This window comes from Larimichthys crocea, chromosome XV (genome assembly GCF_000972845.2).
Source record: "Larimichthys crocea isolate SSNF chromosome XV, L_crocea_2.0, whole genome shotgun sequence".
Taxonomy (NCBI): domain Eukaryota; kingdom Metazoa; phylum Chordata; class Actinopteri; family Sciaenidae; genus Larimichthys; species Larimichthys crocea.
In genome coordinates, this window is record NC_040025.1 from 19,839,270 (window position 1) to 19,856,356 (window position 17,087).

At 41.7% G+C, this 17,087-nt stretch overlaps 1 protein-coding gene across 8 annotated transcripts in view; it reads left to right on the top strand.

The window, feature by feature from the left end:
- The window catches only part of prdm16 (PR domain containing 16), a 247,692-nt gene that overhangs the window by 154,664 nt on the left and 75,941 nt on the right, over positions 1-17,087 (top strand). For 7 of the 8 annotated variants that reach the window (XM_027288338.1, XM_019256721.2, XM_019256715.2 and 4 more), the window contains one exon: positions 10,670-10,720. In XM_027288338.1, coding sequence (XP_027144139.1) covers positions 10,670-10,720 — 51 coding nt within the window. The remainder of the gene's footprint in view (positions 1-10,669; positions 10,721-17,087) is intronic. The other variant, XM_019256716.2, reaches the window with a different exon arrangement.

The window sequence follows — 17,087 nt, forward strand, 5'->3', positions numbered from 1 at the left end:
CGAGGGAGCCACTGGAGCTGCCACTGTCAGGGTGAGTAAGTGAGGTCAAGGGCTTTTAAGATCTGGTGACGTTGCTCCAAATCTGCTCCAGCTCCTCTTTAACGCTGTCCATACTTCCACGCAGTGGGTTTCTTCTCCCCTCTCTGTTAAAACTCTTGACCATCTTTTGAGTTTTCTAAGCCCTTCCCCTGGTCTCCGCTCTGCGATGTTAACAGTGTGGGGAATAAGAAAAAAAACAAACAAAACTTGACTGAGCTCAGCAGGACTGAACGGGGCCTTCTCTCTCTCCACGTGCCGTAGGGAAAACGCTGGTGTTATTTTAGAAATCACACTGTTAAAGATTAATGTGGGCCTGGAGGAGTGTGTCATCGTTCCTTAACGACGGGTCCGAGACGTGGAATAAAGCCGGCACTGTGTTCTGTCCCACAGCCCAAGGACAGATAAGTTTCCTCTCACCAAGCTTGCCCCTCGCCCTCCCTCCTCCTTTGTCCAATAACTCTCTCCCTAAGTCATCTATTACAACCGCAGGGGCCAAAAACGAGAAGAAATTACATGAGCGAACTACTCCAAAATCAGTTTCTTCCCTGCTCCTTGTTTGTTTGGTCATTTTTTTTCTGTTTTGTCATTGAAATAGACTAAGGCGTGGGCGAAGAATAGCTTACATTCTGGCTGTGCAGATATAAAAACAACAAAAAGGGTCAAGAGGGTGTTCGCAAACATTTTCCATGCTGATTGCTCTAGTTAGATGACTAATGGAAAGTCCCTGCTGCAAGTTGTGACCATGCAACTCCCCCAATAAAGTCATCTGTCATCATCCCGTGGACAGGCCAGACAGACAGACAGCTATAAACCAGGGTTCATCTGTACATATCATACCTTTGTTATTCCAACAACCAGGATGATAGTGATAGCTCTGCATTAAAAAAATAAAACTCTATCAGTGACACCAATGAAGATAATGATGATAAGAGTTTTTAGCAGTTGATGATGCCAATGATAAAAACCTGTGAGGGTTGATGAGTCTCAAGTCTGAGGTGTGCAAGTGGGACTTAGTATCCCTCGCTGAAGGTTTTTACTGATAACGGAAGCGCTCGATAAGCTGGGGAACATCAATCTTAGTGACAGAGATAGTCTTTGCTTCACACTAATAGGGTTGTAAAGGACCTTAACCTTATATGGCCCAGCTAATAAACTCATTTGTGATGAGCCCGAAGGTCAACTAAATGGATACTCACATTCACCTGCACATTAGAGGTGGGTTTTGTCTTTGACAAAAGTCTACAGTATTTGTCATACATGTGATGATACGGATACTGATGCAACAGTTTTTATAAGAGAGATTGAACTTTGGAATGACATGAGGTATCTGTCAGATATTAAATCTCTACTTGGCAGTGTCTTGCACCACAAAGTCCACTCTTATACACAGTTTTTCCAGTCATTCTCTCAGGATATCCAGCAGCATCATATCATCGCTTTTGCAACATCATTACCAGCCAGTCTTTTGAAGTCTGAGACCATCCTTGAAATTATCAATGTCAAGTAGCACTTGAACTCATCCTGGTTTTTGATGGCAAAAACATCAGGCAATGGCCTTTGTACAAGGGAGTGGGACTGCTACATTATCTCCACTCAATTATATCTTCTTCTAAGAGTCCTCAAGGCCAAATCATAAAGACTGATGACAGAGGCTCCAAATTGTAACTGTACATTGCCAAGTGGTGGTTAACAAGATGCCACACAACCTGTTCTAACCACCCAGTACCGGTTTCATCCCAGACCCACGCACACATCTCTCAAAGCAAGTGCAGTTAACAGGACAGTAGTGAATCATGAGATTACAATGTTCTGTAGCCATCTAATCAATTTCATTAGCTGTGTAAATCATGACAGCTTGACATTTATTGTGGAGGTGATGGGTTGATCCTGTGGACTTGGAGACAGCTCTCGTGGTGATAAATGTTGCTATCTCTTGAGAGCAAGGATAAATAGAGCGTGTGTTCAGAAAGACACAGGGAGGGTTAGAAAGAAAGAAAATAAAATGGACACAGAGCATGAGAGCCCCAAAGAGGTTGCTGTGCAGCGACAAATATTAGATGGAGCAAATCAATGAGCGCAGACTGGTGAAAGATTCATTTGAACCATGGGCTCGATCTATCATTTCTCAGTGTTACCTTTGTGGTTCCACTTAGTGTATTTTTCAGTACTTTCAAGTCATTTTTTTCCATGTGGATTGTCGAGCGCAGCAATTTACAAAATTCATTTTCGTAATAAAATCTGTCAGCAAATAATCCAAGGGCAGATACGATTGTTTTGTTTATTGTTCAGTTCTTATAGTCAGAAAAACTGTGGAATTTACGCCATTATTTGAACCATATTTAATTGTTCGTCTACTTAATGACTGGTGGAAGAACAGAATTTGAAAATAACCAGTCATCATTATTTAGGGGCCATTATGTGTATTTGGCAATCAAGTTGTTGTTTTTTCTTCTTTCCTTTGCATAAACCCAATATAAAATGTGTTCCTCACTGGCCACCATAGTGAAAGAAACCATTTGTAGCCATTATCTCCAGACAGTATCTTTTGGCAGTAGCAGCTGCCTTAACTGCTCTGGCTTTTATATGTTTCCACCATGTAAATAATCTGATTGGCCACCAAAAGAAATCACAAGGATAAACAGTGCACTAGTTACAGTCCATTTGTTATACACAAACGCTTTTTGTGTTTTATCTGCACATCATGCTCAAAATAATACACATGCTAATAGCAGCCATTAGAACTATTAAGCTGCCGTTATTATTGTTGATATTTATATCGTGTACGTGCTTCAGTCAGTCGTAATTCTGTTTGAATCCAACCTTAAAAAAAGGTTTGTTTTAAGTTTTTGGACTTTACTTAACAATGGCATTGCAGAATTTCAAAGCAATTGTATAATGCTGACACGCACTCTTTATTCCTACGGTGAAGTAGAAGGAAAGTCGGCGTCATGTCTAACAGACGCAGCATTCAGTATGTCTCAGTCATTTTACTTACATGTTTGAGGTGGTTAATAAAAAATAGGAAAAAGATTGTGTTCAAGCGTATTGGTGCAATGAAACCAACAAAATACACAAGCTTACCTATCTAACAAAGAGTGTCTTATGAATACTTGAATCTGTTTACTCTTTCCTCAGCACACGCCACAGCATCTACCTCTGTCCTACTAATGACCTAACATCTAAGCTGTAAACACACCATACCTGTACAAAAAGACCATTTAGAGACTGAAGTCAGGCTGAAGAACTAAGTGGATACTTCAAACATACAGAAGACAGAGGACCTGTGGGAGGTGATAATTGATCTGCATAACTGTTACTACCGTAATTATGTAATGGTTCTAGTATGTGTATAATTTGTCTCTGTTTGGTGCATCAGATCAATCTCACATATCCAAAGTACCGTGCTACACACAAACAAAAACACAACCATACCCCTGAGCAGGAAATCCACGGTCAGGCCTTGTTTATTTATCTGCTGGAGAAATCTCATCAGCAACTCACTCAGCATGGCTTAGGCCTTCTCAAGCATCATCATCATCATCATCATCGTGTGTAGGGCTTGACCTCGGTATAAACCCTCAGAGCCCTGAAGAAAGCCCTTGCTTGTCCCAGGCATAGACCCGTATATACATGCACTTAGCCTCCAAGTCACTAGAGACTTTTCACTTCTATGTTTGGGCCCGCGCCCAAGCTCCTTGTATATATGTGTGTGTATGTGTGTGTGGTCCAAAAATGTAGAAAAGCCACAGGATGGATTTGCAAGGGGATGCCTGACCAACTAAGACACACAAGTACGGATACAAAACAAATGCACTCTTTAAAGCGAAAACACAGTCTTGTCTAATTTCTCTGTCTAGCCTCCATCTTGTATAAGCCAGCTTGTCCTTCTTGTACATAGATTGGATTTGAAGTAAGAGAGAGAGAGGAGAAGTGAAAAGCTACCAAAACCCCTTTGTTTATGTTGAAATATGCAAACGGTGTAAATATTTAGCCGGACCCCGATAAACGATATGCAATTTACTCGCCAGTTATCCGTCGTCACGTGACAATATCTCAGTGGCTGCTGTCCAGAAAAGCCCCTGATGTGATGAGAGATCCCCCTCTCTGTGTTTCCGCGTCCTTTTCTACCTACCTAAAGGAATTCCTGGTTTGAATTAGGGATTCATATTGGCACTAGACAGAGGAACAGACAGTGTGGTCTGGTGTATGTTTCTAAATACACAAATTCAGTTTGCAAGGGGAAATGGAGATATGAAACATATGACATTGCTGAGCTGAAAAGCCAATATCAGATTTATGTAGTGCATAAATGTAAACATTCATTTATGCATAGGCTGCATAGGCATCTCGCTCAGCTGAGGTATGTGAAATGAAAAGTATCCGTGGCATGACCTTTGATTCGATCTATATGCCCTCAAGTCAAGACCCTAAATCTTACTCCCATAACCCCCTGCTTGCTAAGAGGCAATATGTGTCATGGGAAGAATAGAACATCATTAGAAATAAGGCAATATTATTTTTCTTCCTGCTGCCACGTATCGATAAACTACAACCTTTATCAAAATGAAGAGGGAGAGCATGATATATCATTATCTGAAAGGCATGCCACATCAGCTGCCGATGCTGTGTAGGCAATCCTCTTAGGCCAAAAGGTAGGGTTATTTATTGGGCCTCAACCCTACGGCTGTCACAACATCTGCTGGCAGAAGATCTATTGGCACACCCTTATTCACTTATGATTATTACTGATCATCTGCCCAAATGACTTATCAATAAAGCGGAGGCCAAGCAGATAATTTATCTCTATGGTTCTGTCGATATCAAGTTCAGAGTCAACGGCCTTAAAAGGATAAGGGGCCTTGGACGTCAGATGATGGATGGTTGTACAAGGCTGCCATGAAAATATGACCCTTTTAATGAATTTGCAGAATCCTGCTCGCTTTCTCCACCCTAACTCCCTCCCTCCCTTTGCATTAATCTTACTCTCATTTTTATGAAAGTGAGCTTCTTTCCCAAGGTTTGTTTGCTGACTAAGTGCTAACCTCACCTTGAGACATCACTTTCTTACAGAGAAATGACTTCAAACGCTGCAACTGTCAGACCTGTGAATACAAATATTTGAATCACTCATTTGTACTGAGTATATAATGTGTGGCACCTAAGCCGCACATGTCTGTGCAAGACCTGTGTATCAAACAGGACACTGAAAGGATGGGACAAGCCTGTCCGAAGTCAATGTAAAACCTGCCAGGATATTTCACTGTGGCATTTTCTTCATTAATCACACAAAGACTCTTAGGACACACGGGGTCATTGCTCGTTCTGTAAATACCAGCCGTTTGTATTTGACAAGTGGCCGTGACTTTCCAGAGTCGCACAATAGTTCTGAGTGTTTGCCTTCCAAATCTAACCTTTGTGCGCTAAGCTCTATCTCACCAACAGTTCTTAGTTCCGTCACAGGCCGCACCCTGCATAGACCCATCTGGATGTAGGGTTGGGTAACTGTGTTAGCTTTAGAGTGGTGTGATAAGTGTCAAACTAATCTGACCTCTCCTCTTTCTTTCAGACAATGGCATCACATGCATTCCTTTGGCATCAATTTATTTTGCTTTTGCCAATGAGCTCTATAATTTTCTCACATTAGGCTTCACAGCAAAGTGCAGATGGAGATAAGGAACCGAAAAAATGATTACATTCATAATTACCTTCTTTATCAACTAAGACAGAGAACGAGAGGGAAAGTTTACTATCAGCACTCTCCTTGATGTTTGCCTTGGCCAAAGCACCTTAAGTCTTCCGCTTATTAAAGTCATCATAACTATATTCTATCTGATGGACGCCCAACTTCCTGGTATTTAGCAGTGCAAATTTCTACCCTGTTTCCTCCTCTCCTGCCTTAGTCTTCCCACCTCCCCACTTAAGCTCTATAAGCAACCTCATTGTTAAGGCATGTTTTTAAGAAGTCCTAGCTCTGGTCTTGTCTTGGGTCAGCTGTCAAGGCCCCTATCTCTGGGAAGTCCCAAAATAGCTACATTTTACACCCTTTTAAAGGACAAGCTAGAGACAGGACTTGGAACCACAACCAGGCCCCATCTGACTTGATGCTAAAAAGCAGACAGAATCAGACCTGTATCCTTAGTTAAACAATCTCTAGCAGATTCTGGCAGGAACGTGTAAAAGGTTCGTTATCATGGAGTTCAAATGATAGCAAGAGACCTCGGAGAAAAACACTGGAGACTCGATATCCCCACTTTTTCTTCCTTTTTTGGGGCAGTTGTGTCGTTTTATTGATTGTAAAGTGTTCCGATCAGATTTGCCAGCATTGAAGAGTCACAGGAGTCAGATCCATTTGTTGAGATCATGTTTGACATAATAGTTAGCTCCTATTTTAAATGCTCCATCAATGAGAAACAGAGTCTCCCTTTTCATTTTTTTCTCTCCTTTTTTCTTTCTTTCTTGCTCTCTGACACAAATACACTTTCTCTGCAGTTTATTATTCAACACGACCCACAGTAAAAGCCTGCTTCCTCTCCCATCTATACGTCAAAAAGATCAATAATCCATCCCAGGCATTGCCACCACAATGAAATCCTGTCAACGTGCCAAGAAGCTGCAAAGGTTCCCAATAAATGCGTAGCAAAACTTTCAATTTGTGGCTTTCTTGGTGTGGCTCTTGCAGCCAATGGGTTGTCAGTCAGGGCCCTGGTTCAAAAAGCCCTGAGGTTTGTTTGCTGCTGGTTCTTTTTGGAAACTTGTGGCTTTGTGACATCCGCAGCCATCCATTGGGCCATGTTGCTGTATTGCCTCATATTATCCAGAGTTGAGGAGAATTGTTTTTGGCAACAGAATGCTAACATTTTCCTACAACGCAAACCTCCAAGTGGGGCCCTCTTCTTCTCCTCACGCCTGATGATGATGATGAGCAAGCTTTGTAAGGTCCTCCTCTAGTTGCTATGGCTACTTACTGAGCTTTCTCATTGGTGAATTGTATGACTAGAAGATTACTGCATGGGTCGTTCTCTCAAGGTATGACTTAAGTGCAAGACTACATATGGTTTATGGGCCCTATACAGTACGGAAACTCCCTTTGGGGCATTTCTGATGTTTTTTCACGTTAAATGAGTTCTGGAAATAAACTGAGCGGGATTTCGCTTCGTCATGTGTTTTAGGCTGTGACAGGTCTTGTAAAAACAATGAGGCAGTCCACTCACTGAGTGTCTCTCCCCACGTTGTGTTTTCTTTTGTCCGCTTGGTCATCATGGCATGTCAATACGCATGGTGCTAAAGTGGTGATGAAAAACTCCTGACTCTGTCCAAAAACAAAAGCTGTGCTATGAAACACTAATAATGGTGGGGTTTTCCCTCCAGCCTAGTGTGAAAGCACACACCACAGACATGGTGAGAGAGACACACACACACACACACACACACACACACACAAACACACACATTTATGCATACCCCTAATGAGGGTCTGGACAGCTCTTGGTGGAAGGATTCTGCAGGTGGCTGCACTTTCATCAAGCCACGACTGGATTTGTTTATGTTTGAGGTCATATGGGCCAGAGAGAGAAGTTTGTGTGCCCAGACACACACTTACACACACTTTCTAATTACCCTCGCTTCAGTGTTTTCTCTTTTCCATAAGACATATTGACATGTCAGCATTCAGCAGGCAAGATACAGAACAAATGGACAATTTTACCTCTCACTGTGTAGTGGAAAATCCATCCCTCTCAGCATAGGCCAGGCTCTATTTGGACCTGTCTCACCAAGCCAGAGTAAAAGTCACTTTGAGATGACGGTGACACGTGCAATAAATCATAGCACCGCCAGTCAGTGGCCAATCAAATTTTCCTTCCCTAATTAATAGCTTATTTATTTGCTTGGCGGGGTCCTGCTGCAAGGCTACGCTATTCTGTGTGTTTCTGTCTGCGTGTGTCTGTCTGGTATGTGTGTCAGTGTATGTGTGCGTGCGTGTGTGTGTGTGTGTGTGTGTATACAGTATGGCAGCGTTGAAAGAGCATCTCCACCTGCCTTTGTGTTACAGTTATTGTAATTATTGCACAAGCCCCTGCTTTTCACCACTGGGAAACCCTGTTAACCATTGATCTTTAAATGTTACTTTTAACAAAAACAAAAAACAAAACCCTGATTGGGTAACTTTTCAACATACAAACAATTTGGATTAGAATTATATAGAGTTCAAAGCCAGGAAGCTTTATAATTAGCATTTTCCTAACAGTCAGCTCAGTGTTTCTGGACCCAAAACTGAGGTTTGGACGCTAGAAAGCCCACAGCGTCCCGACCCCCCACCTGAAGCTGAAAGACATTAAGGCATCAGTAAAACCACTCATGTCTGCTTGCATGTCTTCTATGGTTTTAGGTTACTCTTGCACAATTTGATACACACACATATTTACACTTGGCATGCAGCTGAACAGAGCAGAGGGAAAGTCCAGAAATTGTCCTATAGTTGTTGAACGCCTGGTAGCATTTTAGACGACCCAGCCAAGCTGTTGGTTTTGTAAACTGTTGCAGCTGGTCTTGTGCATTACAAGAAAGGGGAAGTCCTCTCTCTCTCTCTCTCTCTCTCTCTCTTTCTCTCTCTTTGTCTCTCTTACTCTTTCTTTTTCACTATCTACTCTATCGCCATGTTTAAAGTTCACAGGCACATTTTTACTTACAGAGCAGACTCATTAACTCTAATTTATCTTTCTTTCCACTTAATAGTTACTTTCTCCCCTACTTTGCTTTACTTTCCCCAACACAGTTGTTGCATTGAAGAAATAAATGACTAAAAGAAAAGCAATTAAAATAATTTTGTAGTCTCTCTTTTGTTCCTTAAAACCAGAACATGAATCTGTGGCTAGAGTGAAACCATTTCTTTCAGTCTTTCAGAAATACAACACATACAGATCATTTCGTTCTTATCTACTGATTCATTAGGATCTATGCAGGAGCTAAATGGCAATCTTAAACATAATATGCAAAGAACTTAAGGAGCACTGCACATATTATAGTTACTCATTCATTCTTTACTTTCATGAGGTTTTCATCCTCATGCATCTTTCAAAAACATAAAATGCAATGTGAGTCATGAAGAGTGAGTCATGAAAATCTGACTTCTTTCCCGATTTACACATTTTCAGAATAGTTGCTATGCTACAGTTACAAGTCAAACCAATGTGACAAACTGCATTGGCCGTAAGGGAGACTATAACTCTTCTGGGGAGTTGTGGCATGTTTACTGTTGCGTTGCTTGAAACTGATTTCAGGAACAGGATGCTTCTGTAAAGGTTTAGATGATGTGTAAGTAGGCTGGGAACACTGTTGTAAGTATCTGTGGTGTAATTGCTCCCATTTGAGGAGGCTAAGAAACAGATCCCTTGACAGCTTAATGTAGGAAACCATGGTGTACGGTACATCGGTGCACATATGGCCCATCTGGTTCACTGTATGGTGAGAGGAGAGAAAGAAGAATTGAGAGTGAGCTTCTATGTGCTGCTGTGTTTTCAAATAACTGTTTCTATTCAGTGAGGAATAAATAGTCTTACGGACAAACTTATGGCCACCTTTATCTCGTGGTCATACGCACAATTCATAATCACTTCCTGTGAATTGAGTCTTTGTATAGAAAGGTGCATAAAAGAAGTTGCTGTTTGACAAAATTCAAAGAAAAGCTCCACAGTTTCATGGCAGATTCCACAGCAGATAAATGTCTCTTTTCCCAATCACGGTGGGCCACATTGGTTTAGGAAATCCAAACGTAAATATGTCAGCTTTAATATAAAGACAGCCAGTCTTGTCACATCACCCAAACAACATACCTACTGTTAAAGGGCAGATGGGGAGGATAGGGAGCAGGAAAAGGGAGGTTCAGATATGCCGTGTGTCTGTGCTTGAGGAAGTTTTATAGGCCTAATTTCACTTGAACTAAAGTACCATGCTGATCCCCACCCCACCTAAAACTGCTCTGAAAACAGTCTGCATCTCTTCTTTGATCCTCGGTTGGCATCAATGGGCTTCAGAGAGGGAGAAAGATGGATAGAGACTCTGGGTTGCCATTATATGTGAAATGCCCCCTCATTGCAGCAGAGCAGCCCCATCTCTTCATCATTCCCCCACTTCCTTCATTTCCTCTGGCAGACACTGGGAGCATTCTACCACCCATCTGCCCCCAGTAAATATTGCTTGAAGGCTTAATTATACACACACACACACACACACACATATACACACAGACACAGTCTCAGCGAAATTTCCTGCAACGCTGAAGCGGAGAATTAACATCAAATCTGTGGGGCATTCATTCATCAGAGTGGGTGTGTGTGTGAAGTGTTATGTTTGCTTCTGTGTGTGTGTGTGTATATGTGTCTTTTGTGACCTCTCAGTCCATTATTATATCACTCTGGTCACATTTGTAGCCCAGAGGGTCTGTGTGATGAACTGTGAACACCATGTGCTCATGTCATCAAGTTGCGATGGTCACAACCCATGGTCGAAGCCTGTGCAACACAGGGATCAATATTCTCTTTTAATGCTTCAATAAACAGAATTTTGAATATAAGTGTGTTTTCTTTTATACCATGAACCACAAATGTATTTCCTTTTTTTTTCTGTTTCTCAGCAGATGATGAATGACCACGAAGAAGCCTCCCCTGACAGCTGCATCAAAAAGGTAGGATTGTTATACCTGTTTATACCATTACGGATTCTTTCTCTGAACCTGTTTCTGTCTTGCATAACAACTATTCTGCTGTGTTCACCTACACATCAAACAAACCAAAGTCATTGGGATTGTGAAGTAATAAAGTGGCAGTTTATAGCAAGCACAAAAAGTAGGACCAGTTACCAATTTACCTGGTAAACAAAAACTCATTAGAATCAGATTTTGGCCTAATATAACCATGACACCACATCACATGACACTTGGACTTTAAAGGTTCCTCATACCAATCCTGAAAGGACTTTTCTCATTATATTGTCATAATATTTGTGCTTATTTAAATTAGTTTGGCTGTGTGTGTGTGTGTGTGTGTGTGTGTGTGTGTGTGTGTGATGTTTTTTTATTTATTTTTTTTTTATTTTTTTGAGGGTTGAATGTGTTTTCTTGTTTCTTGTCTTCTCGTGTATATGCAATTTGTTCTCTGGTCTCTCTTGCAAAAGACATTTTCATGTCAATGAGATTTGTGAAATAAATAAAGCTTAACTAACTAATTAACTAATTAATTTCTACTATTAAATATCTACAAAAGGTCATAGATTAAAGGCTTGAACGAATAAATCATCTTTCTTTCTCTGGATTCATTGATGTGATTGAGTTATTAATAAGCCTTGCTGATCAAAGGAGACTAACAATGATCTGCAATCTAGGAAAGTCTCTCTCACACACACACACACACTGTGGCCGATACGTCCCATTGACCAGTCACTGACCACTTTATGAGGTGATAAATTTATTGAAGGGGCTGGGCAGTTTGTTTTTACGGCCGGTGTCGCCGGGTCAAGACAGGACGGCGAGAGAGTTCACGTCCACCTAATGGTCCATGAAAGAACAATGGCCGCAGCAGAGTGGGCACTCTTTCTGAGAATGACTGAAGCCATGCAGGCGTAGCTCCAACTCAAGTCAATGGCAGGGCAGTTGAAACCTAAATCAATGGCTGAAAATGGGACAGTTGTGAATTATGTGGGGTTTTATCTGATTTGAGTTTAAGAGGAGCAGTACGACAATACTCCAAAATGACTATTGGCATTGTCTTTGATGTTTTTGATTTTTTTTCTTTTTCACTTTAAAATTGATTGACTAACCTTGTGCAATAAGCATCAGTGTGACATGGTTGAAAAATGAGTATTATATGGAAACATTTGTTTATACGTCTTATGTGGACTTTTGGATTAATATATTTAGGGTTTATATACAGAGCAGAGTTAAAAATGTGACTGGTATGCTGCTGTTGTTGCCAACTTGTTTTCATCATTCATTTGTCAAAGAAATTTAAACTGAGATTTGAACTTTATCTGTAAATCTGTATGTGCAGTCAAATCATCAGGAAAGAGCATATTTGCAGAGACACTTCGTGAGCAACCATAACAAGACGTATTTCACTTCAAATCTCTTTTGCCGTAATTTACAATTATGACCAATTTGGCCCTTAGAAAAACAAGATCACTTAAATTTCCTCATTTGCATTTTTAGGTCAAGGGTCTTGTTGCTGTGCTTTCTATAAACAGGCAGGCATGCAAGTCACCGACGGCTTGGTTGATTTGAAATCCTACATTAGTCAATGAGCTTATTTTAGGAGTTGACCGCAGGTGGTTAGGGCTGTTCCCTGTTCCCCACATGTTCGTACAATGTGGAAAAACCTAGGCTGTTTTATAAACTACCTAACCACCGTTCACATGAAAGTCGTGCGTGCACTCCGCTCGCACGCACACACATTTACACATTTGCAAGTACAAAGACGCGCATACTCATACATACATACACTGATAGAAGCATACGTAATATACACACACACGGATGACAGAACACAGACATACATTACACTTACACCTACAGTACATAAAATCAAAAAACGCAAACACACACACACTCACTGGCCACATCTCATTATGCAGAGTGTGAGTTGCGGTGGGCCCTCATCGGGCGGTGGCAGACCACATGCCTGTTATGAATATGAATGAAATTATGCATGAGCCATTCCTTATGACATGACTCATTCATCCACATCGTTCAGTCACACACACACAGGGCATGGGCACGCACACATGCACGTAAACATTGACTTCTCCTAGCTGCACCATGTCATTACCATCGCTATGCTTGATTAAGGCAGAATGTTAATTGAGCTGTTGCTTGTGAATAAACCAGTTCACTGCTGAAAGGCGTGTGTGTTTGCATGACTGTATGTGTTATTAGTTGTTTTTTGTTGCTGTGTTTTAGGTCACATTAAAACAGACCTGATGTGTTTATACTATGTTTTATATCGAAAGAAATATCTACATATGACTACAGTATTCATTACTGAGTCCATGTAAGTCACAGTTTTAGTCTATGCCGACATGCTGCTGCACAAAATAAATGAGATGACACATACGAGCAGACATAAAGAGGACTCACTTTTGGCTTCTAATTTTAAATTGCTTCTGGAGGACTGTCTAGTCTTAGCACTGTCTTAGCACTGACCAAGATATTTGATAAGTTACAGAATATTTAGTAACTTTATCAATACCACTGCCCCACACAAACCCCATGTTTAAGGTTCTGGTGCTGAAAAAATAGATTGTTCTGCAGAGTTCATTGCTGAATTTATTATGCTAAATTATACCAGACACTGTACAGATTAAACTCTAAACTCGTTTTAAAGTACTCATATATTGAAAAACTTCAATTAAAAATAATTAATAACAGAATTAAAAATGCAGTTCCAGTAAAATAAGCACATTCTCTCTGATAAAAGAAGTACTTACTTTACAGTAATAGCATAATTATTATACAAACATGTGTTCACCCTTTCCACGCATTAACAAACTGACCACAAACACAGGCTCATTCCACACTGCTGAGTAAGTCTGAGTGTAAAGGCAAGTGGGGGGCACTGGCAGAGTCGGGGTTAAGGCGAGGGATAAAACGGAAGCAAAGATGTTATTGTAGCTTCTCAAGCCCACTTACTGAAAGCTGCCCAGAGCTTACAGCTGTACGTGTGTGTGTGTGTGTCTGTGTGTGTGTGTGTGTGTGTGTGTGTATGAGGCTTAAGGCCATGGATTCATATCCTGTGCTTCCTAAGACGTGGGTCGAGCCGTATTGGCTTACACACATGCATCTTCACACCCCACCCACAGACAGAAAATAAAAAGATGTGTTATCTGAATCCCCTCTCCCCTTACTCCATCCTCGTCCTTTCATTCCACCCCTCCGCTCTCCCCCTTTCCCCTCTTTCTGTCTCTCAGTAGACAGCATGGTGTTGTTGGAGCTATAGATTGCTATCAGTGGCTATTGGTGATAGGATCGGGGATTGTTTGGGTTGGTCTGGTCCAGCCATACAAAACAGGACTGTCTATTTAGCTGTCTAGGCCCTGCTTACGTATATTCTCATCCACGCACTGCACATACACTTAAGTCTGTGTGTGTGGAAGTTAATAGGGTATTGGGCAACTTGTGTTTCTTTTTGGATTCCTTTGATTTAAGTGGTGGGCAGGTAGGCAGCAGGAGAAAAGTAGGCAGTCTATGTTCTGTGTGTGTGTTTGTGCTAATCCTCTTCTCCAGAGGAGCGCCGCTGTCCATCCCGTCGTGTGTAAACACTCCAGCAGATCAGATGGCAGATAATGACTTCCAGATAGACACCCTCCATTCAACCAGCAGAGAAAATCAATGAGCACTGATTGCTTTTTTCCCAAGACGACCATCTCCTCCCGAAGGCTACTATCTATCTCTCTGTTTTTCTATCTCTCTCTCTCTGTCTCTCTCTCCGATCCCCATTCATTCACCTCTCAATACCGCTGAGATTGAATCAATTCATGCTGCTTTTCACAGGGGATTTACTGTGAAAAGATACAACAGAATATCTCTTTAAGTCTCTGTTCCTCTGTCTGTATCGCTCTTCCTCTCCTATTTGTCTGAGTGAACATATCGATGATTTCCAGATAGTGTTTTTCTTTCTATTCTTGACATGTGCTTTCATGTTATTTTAGTCAAGCCGAGGCACTAGTTATCATTTAATTTGCATCACAATCTAAAGTATGCACTAAATGTGTGATATTAGGTGCAGTGTCAGTTCTAAATGGGAAAATGAGAGGGGTTGATATGAACTCTGACCTATAAGTAGATTTTTCCCACTCCTTGTTGAAAGACTAGGGCACCAAATGGGGGTCAGCTGCATCTGTGACTCCATGGGTGTGTATGTGCATGCTCTTGTGTGTGAATGTGTGAATATCTTTTTTTTTCTGATATCAAGCTGGGGAATTGAGTCTCTAAATACGCTAGCTAAATGACCCTAAATGTATGAGGGCTATTATGTGGACAGAGGGAGGCTCATGGGTCACAGAAGTGATCCAGTGCTCCGGGCCATAGTTTACCCCCTGCCAACAGCACCACACTTCCCCATCCCTCCCCCTGCTTAAATAGGCTCATGATTGATTGATAATTATGATAATTTGTTTGAAATGATTATCTGGATATTATAATCACTGCCACCCCGGTGCGCCATGGGGGCAAGTCATTTTTCATAATGCAGAACATCACAAATGCCTCCTGGTTAGGGGTGGCTCTATGTGTGTGTGTGTGTGTATGTGTGTGTTTATCTGTTTGTGTAGAATGCCCAGGGCTTGGCAGTGGGCTCCCCAGAGCCATGACTTGACTGTGGAGTGATGAACCCAAAGAGCAAGAAATAGCCTGAACACACACACATACACACACATACACACACATACACACACACATAAATAGAAAGCCTATAGTACAGGTCTAGAAAGCTGGATTTTCCACTCACTATTGCACAGACAGACAGACAGACAGACAGACAGACAGACAGACAGACAGACAGACAGACAGATAGATAGATAGATAGATAGATAGATAGATAGATAGATAGATAGATAGATAGATAGATAGACAGATAGACAGATAGATACATAGATACATACATAGACAGATAGATCAGACACCGACTTTAAAAACAGACTATATATACTCTTCACATTTCTTCATGCCTGCCCTTGAAAACATATAAACCATTCCATGATCAGGAAGTTCCCAAACATCTTCTTGTCATTCTCAGGCAGTGAGCAAACACACCGTAGCTCCAATCATCCCGTCTTCTCTGTCATCTGAAGGAAAAGAAGGGGAGGGAGTGTGAGCGTGTGTGTATTGGGTGTGGTGGTGGTGGGGGGGTGCAGGAATAATATTTGCGGTTTTCACTTCGCCCCAAGATGACTTAATGATGATATGGGTCCCTTTCTTCTGCTGGGCAGGGTTACGTTTTAATGGGCCCTGAGTGACATGTTTTCATTTGGCTCCGTAACCTGCCCCCCCACCCAGCACCACCACCCAGCACCACCATCACCACCTTCATCCCCTATCCCCCCCTTCAAAATATACACTGCAAAATCCTACACTGTGTCAGGTCAGATGAAAAAAAAAAGAGGTAGAGATCTAGTCAGCACTAAACGTCCATGTAGCGTTTGTGTGGTAGGTTACGGAGGGATGGGGAGTGGTCCGTCGCAGACAGACAGACAAATATGCAGAGGCTGAGCTCACATGGTGGAAATCATGTATGATGGAATGTTTGCATCCGAAGGCAGGATAATCTTTCAAAGCATGGCGTTAGCCTTCTAACATCATCCTGGGCATACACAAGATTAAACTGAAAATGAACTCGGCTAAAGGAATACTCCAAAATACTCGCTGCATGTAAGTTTGAAAGGTAGCTCTGAAAAGTTTGATGCTTGTCCCTTTGCAGAAGATGGATGGATGTCAATGGCAACAAAGATCCATTTCAAAGCAGAGCAGTGCGCTGCTATTGATGAGCAGTGCACTGCTATTGATGATTCCAAACACTCAAAATAAGTGCACAACATAGCTAAATACACTCCTTCTCTGTCTTGCACCCCTTAGCTCTAAAACTCTATTTACTGATTAATCAGCTACAACCTTGTAGTATTCATTTCATGTGTCCATAACCCCTGGAAGATTCATCTGTCCAGATTTTGTTAGCCAATAGCGTTGATCTGTGGTAGGTCACATGGTCTGGACAAAGTCAGGGTTGTTAGAGAGGAGGTGGGGAGTAGGAGGAGAGGTGAAGACAGAAAGAAATGGTCTTTCTCTCTCTCTGTCTGTCTTGTCTGTGGGAACCGTCCCAGCTATGGTTACTGCAGAATGCTGTCATTATGCCTTGTGAGGAGCTTTCACTCAAAGGCCACTGCTGTGTCACTGCGTTCATGTATGTGTGTGAGTGTGTATGTGTGCGCCCGAGTGTCTGAGGGCCACTTTTAACTTGCAGTGGCACTTTTAGTTTGTGTGTGTGTGTGTGTCCAGTTTGTATGTGTGG